The following is a 10,339-nucleotide window of genomic DNA, read 5'->3' on the forward strand; positions in this document are numbered from 1 at the left end:
CAGGATGCAATGGTTTACTAGCAATTGATTTTGGAAATGTATTTGTTGCTTGTTTCTGGGGGCTCGTCTGAGGAAATTATCGACAAAAGGATCAATATTCTGGAAATATTTCTGCATCAGATTGACTGCAACATCTTTGCCTTCAACATAGGGATCCATCTGAAACATGTTACAAATAATGTCACCAACATTCGAAAGAGCATGTTGAACGAATGTCAGCTATGTTTTGCTAAAAGGACGAGACTCCAAAAAGCTCTTTGCTCATGAAGAGCATCTGTTGCTTATGTGATTGTTTATTGTTTTTGAAGGGACGAATTCAAGGATCCAAATGTTCAAAGAACCCCACACGTCAACCGAAGCTTATTGTGTTCCCAAGTAGTATGTTAGTTAGGCAAACCAATACTTGTGTTCTTTACAAGAACCAGGAGTTTTTCCCTATGCTAACATCCCATTCATCACCCGGTTTCTTGTTGCAATCCAGTGTGATATGCTTGGAAGTCTCTTCAGACTGATTAGTCCTCGTGACCTATGTAAGTTCCACTCCTGGCCTACTTTGAAGGCCCTACCGCTGATAAAGGGGTGGCCAAGTTGCCTCTAGGGCGCCCGGCCAACCTTGACTCAGCCTCTTGACCCACATTTATGCCTGGAGTTTCACTCATCTCTGGTCTCTTGGGTTTTCTCTTCTTGCCTCTCCGAAACTTCGCAGGGTCAGAAGCCTCACCTCTCCCAAGAAGTTTTGTCTAAATGGCCGTCCTTCTTTGAGCATTGGTGAGGTTTGGTCACTCCACCCAAAACTCGTGACCTACGTGAGTTCCACTCCTGGTCTTTATGTAGGTCCTTCCGCTGAGAGAGAGGACGCCAAACTGCCTCTAGGGCACCCAGCGCCAGCCACCCTCGACTCAGCATCTTGACCCACATTTGAGCCTGGAGTTTCACCCTTCTCTGGTCTCTTGGGTTTTTCTTTTTGCCCCAACGGAAGGGTCAGGAGCCTCACCTCTCCCAAGAAGTTTTGCCTAAATGGCCGTCCTTCTTCGAGCAGTGGTGAGTTTTGGTCTCTTCACCCACAAAATCGTGATGTACGTGAGTTTCACTCCTGGCTTCTTTATAGGTCCTTCTGCTGAAGGAGGGGTCACCAAATTGCCTCTGGGGCACCCGGTTACCCACAATTCAGCCTCTTGACCTACATTTGTGCCTGGAGTTTCACCCATCTCTGGTTTCTTGGGTTTTCCTTTTGCCCCTCCAAAACTGCCCTGATGGGGCAGAACCCGCGGGTTTAAAGGCAAGGCAACTTTTGGAGTTGCCTTGAGGTCCATTTTAGTCGCCTCCTACGACAAGCATGGATACTGTGGGTGAATTCTGGTTTTCAACACATTCTTGAGTACAATGATCGACTCAAAGCTCCCCCAACCCACAGGGGGCTGCTTATGGGAAGATACATTAAAGCTCCTTGTGTATATTTTCGGATGCAAAACGTTGTTTTTGATTTGATACAGAAGAGCATCGGTTGCTTATGGATAGATATATCAAAGAACCTTGTTTATCTTTTCTGATGCAACATGTTGCTTTTGAGAAGATACAGAAGAGCATCTGTTGCTTGAGCTCCTCAAGAGCTCCTTGAGTATCTTTTCTGATGGTGGAAAGCTGGAAACTTCCAACAGAGCTTCCTAGAAGGAAGCTCCCGATACACAGTAATTGTATATGAATGAGAGCTCGTAGCTTTTGAAAAGATACAGACGAGCATCTGTTGCTCATGGAAAGATACGTTTCCAAAAATATTGTATGTTTCTGAACGGGTAGTATTGTAGTGTAGTGGCCCTCCGCTGATAGGCAATGCTACAGGATACGGATGGAAGCCGGATACAGATGAAGCATTCCCTGGCAATTAGGAGGTACGGGGTTCGATTCCCGGGCTGACAAATAATTTTGAATAGTAGAGCTCATCGAATTTCCATCTAGCTGTTTACCCTGGGGCCTGTTTCATAAAAGTTACAAGTCCTTTAATACAGGAGAATCACCATTCCAATTACATGTTTAATATAGCTGATAAAATCAGCTGTTCCTGTATTACAGGACTTCTAAATTTTTATGAAACAGGCCCCAGATGTCAATATTTGCAATAGCAGGAGTCTCCCGGTTGATTTACAACATTCAACTGGGATTTTCGTTTTATAATAACTATTAAAAATACCGGACAGTACAGCTGCTTACCAGGGATTCCTTTGATGGTCGAAACTTCATCATAACGTCATAATACGAGTTATTTTTACTGTACATTTTTCCCTGATCAAACAGGCCAAACAATCGCGACAGAAAACCTGAGACATGCGTGTCCACCAAACTTAACGAGATATATTCCATGGCTGTGGTGTGGATTATGTATTTGAGTTGGTCAACCAGTTCCATCTCAGGCAATCTATGTTTCAAGCTGTCCACTATACTCTTCAAAATCGTCTCAATTTGGTTTTGTTCGATAGTTGGTTTATCTGTGATGGGTTGCGTCAAGTCTAGACCTTTTCTGTCATTCAGTACCCTGGACTTGTTTATCTCTAGCTGTACTTTGACAGCTTCTTTCAGAAGTTTGCTATTTGCCTGGTTTAATTTCAGACTTGTCAAAACCACTCGAGCAAGAGAATGTTGTATCAGCATTGTGTACAGAAACTTCGAGACATCTGGATCATTACTGTTAGTGAGGCTTTTATATAATTCGAAAAGTGTGTTGACGTCAGCATCTCTAAGCCAGGAGATTCTTTGGACAATATTTTGCCAACTATCTTCCGCAGCATTAACTTCATTTATGATGTAAGGGTAGTCAGCACTGGGTGCAACTCCATCTGTGTTAGAATTGGTGCCTGGCTGAAAAGAAAAGAAAAATGATTAAATAATATATGGATTAAGATTATTTTTCCTCCACCTACTGTCCAAAGAGCCTACTTTACTCCCTGAAACATAATACTAAAGTGTTACTTTTTCGCTCTCGGTAGGAAAAAACAGAAAAACTCCCTAGAGCGTAAAAGTAACTCCATTCAAATAACATTGGAAGCATCTCTATTTTAAAAACTCACATTTGAAATAGGTTGGGAGGTCTAAGCTTAGATGAGGAAGCATATAGAGTAGTTATTGAAGCAACTAAATTAAATACCTCAACCAGATATTTGATCAATATATGAAATATAATATTATGTTACATGCTGAAATTATTGCAAACTTCATATCAGTATACTATAAAAATGTATACATTTTTTCTACATTCCATGTTATTCCAACACCAACAGACCAACGAATATTCCTCATTAACTGATCAAATTTGAAACGGGGATACAACTTTTGCCGACAGATAGCGCTGTGGGCAGTGAACTGTGTGATTACAAGACAGCTGTTTAATTTTCAAGTTATGTTGTAACACATTTTACTGGCCACGTAAGTTTTTAAAACTTATTTTATTTGCGGTTTCTATAAAAATGTTGGTGGAGGAAAAATGTTGTGTACATCATGAGTGACAAATGTTTTTTCTACAACTGTGCGTAAGGAAAGAATTTACACACTCAATTCTCCTCGTAAAACAGCTTATTTCTGAGGAGAATCTACTTTTTTGCTCGCTAACCATCCGCGCATGCGCAGTAGATTTACTTTACGCTCCCAAATCATTTGGGCATGCGCAGAAGAGTTTCTTTATGCTTCCTAATCAGCTGATTGTAAGCAGCTCGCCGAAAAGTAGGATCTTAACCTAAAAAGTCGGTAATTGTAACACCGCCGATATAAGTAATTTAACAGGGTTGGGCAGTTGTAGAAAAAATTATGTATGTAATTTGCGTGTAATGCTTCTTTATCGCTCTTGCAAAATTATCACGCTTCGCATCATGTGATAACTGTTTTGCACGAGCGATAAAGTCGGGCATTACACTCTTAATACATAAATAGCTATTTTCTCCCTCAGAAAAATTGTTGCCCTCGTCTTCGCCTCGGGCTTCAAACTTTTGCCTCAGGGAGAAAAAATCCGTACTTTTCACTCTAGATATACAAATAACTATTTATGCACAGTATGCGTCACATAGCTTTGCCTCTGTGACTTAATTTTGTCCACAAAAAATCTGATTTCAAAAGTTTGAAGTTATATTCACCATAGTAAGAGTTGTTGGAATTAGATAGATGTTTCGGATATTGTAGTATGATTATTTTGGAGATTCCATATGGCTGTATTGATATCCTGGACATTATTAAGCTGCATTTACACCGGAGTTAATAACACAAGTTTTTAACATTTTTGTTATCAATTGATGTTTTACAAAAGTTAACAACATCATGTAGAGTTGCGCTCACACCCGAGTTGATAACATGAGTTATTAATAAAAAGTTGTCAACTTGACTGAATTGACAAAAAATTCTCTTGAAAAAAGTTGATAACTCGTGTTTTCAACAGAAAATTCCTTGTTATTAACAAGATTTATGTTATCCATCGAGAGTCGGTAACTTTTGTTAATAACAGGTTTCTTACTTCCCCGCAACCCCCTCGCCCAGCATCCCTACCCTACAACTACAGCTGTTCCCTAATAACTACAGCTGCAGACAAGACAGGTGACAAAGCTATCAACTTTTGTTGATAACAAAACTAGCAGCCAAGAGAAAATGTTATTAACTTATGTTGAAAACTTTTGTTTTGAACTCTGGTGTTAACGCATTATTCACATTAGATCAGATGAAGATAATTATTTTAATGATCACACACATGTTTCAATTCAAATTTGAAGACAATTTTTTGCTTTTTATTCCGGTTGTTATATCATATGAATAGTCTCGTTAAATGAAATCATATGGAAGTAAATTATATTGATAACAAGATCTTGTTAATAACAAGGAATTGTGTTGGAAACATGAATTTCTCTTGTCAAGAGAATTTTTTTATGATTCAGCAGTCAAGTTAATAACTTTTTGTTAATAAATCGTGTTATCAACTCCGGTTTAAACGCAGCTTTAGAATTACAGACGATTTCTTAAAAATCGACATATTTTTGCCACCATCTTGTTTTTTTCATGATGACAAACATTTTTGATATTGCCATCATGGATAATCTCTTTCTACACATCTTTACAAAGAGATTGATACTATTCCCAAGTCTGTACTTTCGAGTCATAAGTTACACGGTTTTCACATTTGGTGGAAAAAGCGTGTTTTCCGCTGCCAACTGTTTACTCTTTCTCCGATGACGCTCCAGCCGTAAAATATGGACTCACAGCCTCCAACCAGATGTCATTTTAAAGCTTTGGAAATATCCCACAACACTGTTCCAATAATACTAGTGTTTGTCTATGTGAATACATATACAGGGTGGAAAGTGAAATATTGTCCCCGAAAAATGTATGTTACAAGTTTTTGAAGTTGAATAAATAATGGAAAGAGTGGTCAAAATGAGATGATCCTCTCGAACATCATTCTTTGGTTAATTCTAAACACTTTGGTGGTAAAACCAATCCGATATCTCTTACAATAACTGGATAACAAGCAATATAAAAATTTATGTCAATAATGACCGCTATCTTGTATTTTTCAATGATGTCGAATATTTTCGATGTTTCCATCATCAATGTTCTTATTCGTCTTGTTGTAATGAAGAGATTGAAACCATTTGCAAGTCTCTATCTTGAAGTAGTCATGAAATTTCATAGTTCTAGCTTGTTACCTCATGGCTCATGTGTATGGAAAAACGCACCAGAAATCATGCAGGGTTTTCTTTGGAAGGCGCTGGAGAACTCATTTTTTGATGTACAGCGCATAAAGATATATTGTTCCAAAGTTTAAGAACGCTCTGAATTTCATAGATTCAATATTTCTCTGTATCTCTTGCACAAAGAAAGTTATAATAAAATTAAATTTGAACAAATTTAGAAAAAAAAATGTTGGGCTTTTGAAGGTTATAACTAAAAAATATGTGTTTTAGAGGAAAATTTCATGAATAAAAAATGTAGAGGAAGATTTAAATAGTTATTTGTATATCTAGAGTGAGAAGTACGACTTTTTCTCCCTGTGGGAAAAAGTTTGAAGCCCGAGGCGAAGCCAAGGGCAGCAATTTTTCTGAGGGAGAAAAAGTATTTTTCGCTCGTGATGTACACAACATTTTTCCTCCATCTACATTTTTTTATAGAAACTGCAAATAAAATCATTCTAATAACTTACGTATTGGTGACAATGATTCCTAACAACATAACCCAAATCTGAAACCTAAAAACCGGTCGTTTGATTGGCACTGCCGATTGCGCTATCTATCGGCAAAAGTTGTAACAATTATATCAGCTGTGCAGCTACCAAAAATGGCTGACTCCAGATCACGCGGTTCAGATTTGAATTGCAGATCAAAAATATTTGTTGGCTGGTATTTCGAATAGAATAAAATATTTTTAAAATTGTATAAATTTTTATTGTCTACTAATATTAAGAATATAATAATTATTATACAAACATATATTTCATGAGTTAATCAAATTTCTGGTTTTGGTATTGAATTCAGTTGACTCAATGACAGACACCTCTATTATGCTTTCTCATCTGAGCTTAGACCTTCTAACCTATTACAATGTAAGTTTCAAAATAGAGATGCTCCCCATGTTATTTAAATGGAGTCACTTTTACTCCCTAGGGAGTTTTTCTGTTTTTTACTACCGAGAGCGAAAAAGTGACACTTTAGTATTAGGTTTCAGGGAGTAAAGTAGGTACTTTAGACAGTAGGTGGAGGAAAGAATATTTTTGTCTAGAGGAACGGTGAGTATCTTGAACGTTGATTGAAATACAAGCGATACAGCAAAACCCTGAAAATTTTGGCGGCCATTTTCTTTCTGAGGTTTTTGCCTATGATTTCGACTTATAATCATCACGATCCTTCTTATGCTAGACCTAACGAAGAAATTGAGACATCTTCCACGGCTGTTACCCAAAAATGACCACGGAGTGCCTTTATTCATGACATTTGCGCCCGGACTATAATAATAAATTATTTTATAGTTTCTATTAGATTGAACGGAACTTGACAAACACATATGTTCATCATGTGTATGATAAGTTCCGTTCAATCTAATAGAATCTATGAAGATTGAGTTATAAAAATTTTGTTAATAACTTTGGTGTGAACGCAGCTTAACAATTTTTTTCTTATGCACTTTCAATGTTATCTTGTTATCTGTTACATCCTGAAAACGGACGAAGGAGTGAGTCAATTTTGTTTCCCAACGAACTTGACCTGTAAAAAGGTTAAAAGAATACGTGTTCAAAATATTATTTGAAGCTGATAGATCAATTTCTTTCTAAAGTTATTGTAGAACATACAAACAGACGGACAACGACTTTGGCCTAAGTTGTAGATGGAACAAATATTTCGCACCTAGAGCAGAAAATGAGAATTTTCCGGCTCAAAATCGGTTTTCAAGTCCGAGGCCGTAGGCCGAGGACTAGAAAAGATTGAGAGCCGGTAAAACATTTTTGCCCGTTGTGCGAACGCTATTTTTCGCCACACACAAAAATAAACAATATATATAAAATAATAATTATTATTGTTAACTAAGCACTTCCGAAAGCAGAAGTGGAAGGTGATAGCTCTAGCAAATCTGAGGTAATCTGAATATCAGGAAATTGTCAAAGTATTTTTATTTTTCATTCTGATTTGTCTAAATAACCTAAAAGATGATGTTCAATTATGTGGGAGTTTGAGTTTATACTTTTTTATTCTTTCAAATGACAATAAATTAGTCTATAAATGTTTTTATTATTGAATAATGAACATAAATAATGGAAAGTTTTGTGATCAGCTGTTTTTGATCACCTTTTCTTTGTTCCATGTTAGCGGCTGGTCTGACGTCAGACGAGAGTCGTCTGCAAACAATGTCTTTCAGATCTACGTAGGGACTGGAAAACAGCTGCTTTCTGAGCAGTGTGGCGAAAACTTTTTTTATCTAAGAAAACTTACCATAAATCCATATAATATAAGAAAAGCAGATGCTTTAAAATAGAATAGAACTTTCATTTCCCAAGTTTTCCAGTTGCAAGTAAAGATTCAAATCCTAGTTTCTAATTCGAAAAGAGGTTCCAAGATTCAAGTTTAACTAGAGTTTACAAAGTTTGAGCTAAAGTGAAGAGTTGGAGTTGTTAAAATGTGTGCTAATATTGAATCCAACTACCAAAGACAATGTTTTAACACAGATCTGCTCTAGGAATAACCACAGAGTAGAGAAGCACTACTCTACTATGGTATATTTATTCCGTGGGAATAACGTTGAAGCAAGATAATACAATTTATTCTCTTAATCTATATATGCTGTTTTGCCAAGAGTATAGAATGATTTCTATTTTCAACAGGGAAATTCACTCAAATCTGTCAGTATTTCCTAAGATTAACATCAATGCTTCCCATACAAACAACGCTGTCTGTTTGGAGTGAATTTAACTACTGAAAATGAATGATAAATTGAAGCCATTTCAAGGACGCATTTCACATAAATAATAGCTCTTTCTGTGACGTCACACAAGCTGTACACAAGATAATTGATTGATGAGAAGATAAAAAATCCAAATTTTGTCTCAACTCAATGTTTCCACAGTGTACGTTTGAAATATGTTATTGTGAGAATATTTCATGCTGAATGCTTAACCTTCCGGCAGTCGCGCTGTTGTAAAAGGTACAACAGTGTCAGTTTTGCTGCACAAAACTATTGAATGGGGTGGTGCCAGTGAATGAGTCACCTATGCATTCCAAAACTTTCCCCCCATCACTCCACTGAGTTGCAGTATCAACCGAGCAATGGTTCAGTCTTTAGGTGCCATTTATTCGCGACAGTGCATAAGATAGTGAAAGACTGTATACAGGAACTGTAAACGAACCAATAACACAGAATGATGGCTCAGCTTGATGTACCTTACCGGGCTATGAAATGGTAATCATCCAAATGTTCATAGGCGTAAAATAATCCAAGAGGATGGAAAAAGTAAAATTATACAATTAATTAATATGTTTTGACAGTAAACAGAGTACATAACACTTGGATAATTGGATGTGGTACAAAATACAACACGCAACTGCTCGTGTGATTGAGTAGGGCGCGACTACCAGAATGTTAATGCTAAAATGAGGTCCACGTTATAATGGCAGTGGAGAAAGATAGCAGAACAACGTTGCCGATCATCTGTCTTGCCAATGCCTTCTATAGACACTTGTAGCTGATACAGGTTTATTGATGTAATATTAACTGTCCAGTCTCATACTTTGTTAAAACTCGATCTGGCAACTGAGCAAAGAGAAAGAGAATGCGCTATCAGTTTTGTTGGATGATACAAGGATAGCAATACCATTGCCAATCAAACACTGCCATTATAACGTGGACTTCACTATAGAGAATGAATTGCTCTTTCTGTGACGTTACACAAGCTGTACAAACAAGATATTGATAGAAAAGATAGAACGCGAATTTTGTTTCAACTTCTCATGAATGTTCCCACATTATAAGTTTGAAATACTGTATCCAATTGTGAGAATATTTCATGCTAAATTCTTGATGCTAGAGAAATAAATTGCTATTCTGTGACGTCACACAAGCTGTAGAAACAATAATATTGATTGATGAGAAGATAAAACACAAATTTTGCTTTAACATCTCATTAATGTTTCCACATATTATATGTTTGAAATATCTAATTGTGAGAATATTAATTACTAAGCTGTGAATGCTAGAAGCTTCTTATGTATTTATAACTAGCAGGAAACCCGTGATTCGTAAGGGTTTATTTTAAAACTTGACAAACTGAAAACTTGACCGAGTAGAATCTTGAAGAGTTTGAAATAGGCCTAGAACCATCCTCGGTTAATTAAGAATCTATTAAATATTATATTATATATATATATATTATATATATTATATATATATATATCTATTATTGAATAATGAACATAAATAATGGAAAGTTTTGTGATCAGCTGTTTTTGATCACCTTTTCTTTGTTCCATGTTAGCGGCTGGTCTGACGTCAGACGAGAGTCGTCTGCAAACAATGTCTTTCAGATCTACGTAGGGACTGGAAAACAGCTGCTTTCTGAGCAGTGTGGCGAAAACTTTTTTTATCTAAGAAAACTTACCATAAATCCATATAATATAAGAAAAGCAGATGCTTTAAAATAGAATAGAACTTTCATTTCCCAAGTTTTCCAGTTGCAAGTAAAGATTCAAATCCTAGTTTCTAATTCGAAAAGAGGTTCCAAGATTCAAGTTTAACTAGAGTTTACAAAGTTTGAGCTAAAGTGAAGAGTTGGAGTTGTTAAAATGTGTGCTAATATTGAATCCAACTACCAAAGACAATGTTTTAACAC

At 36.6% G+C, this 10,339-nt stretch overlaps 1 protein-coding gene across 1 annotated transcript in view; it reads right to left on the minus strand.

The window, feature by feature from the left end:
- Positions 1–8,230, minus strand: part of LOC111048435 — an 8,815-nt gene extending 585 nt beyond the window's left edge. The window contains exons 1-3 of the mRNA XM_039440677.1: positions 7,950–8,230; positions 2,209–2,853; positions 1–159 (exon numbers count right to left, since the gene is read on the minus strand). The exon at positions 1–159 is cut by the window's left edge and continues 585 nt beyond it. Of these exons, the coding sequence (XP_039296611.1) occupies positions 1–159; positions 2,209–2,853; positions 7,950–8,006 (861 nt within the window). The 5' untranslated portion in view covers positions 8,007–8,230. The remainder of the gene's footprint in view (positions 160–2,208; positions 2,854–7,949) is intronic.
- Between the last annotated feature and the right edge of the window lie 2,109 nt (positions 8,231–10,339).

This window comes from Nilaparvata lugens, chromosome 14, assembly GCF_014356525.2.
Source record: "Nilaparvata lugens isolate BPH chromosome 14, ASM1435652v1, whole genome shotgun sequence".
Lineage (NCBI taxonomy): Eukaryota > Metazoa > Arthropoda > Insecta > Hemiptera > Delphacidae > Nilaparvata > Nilaparvata lugens.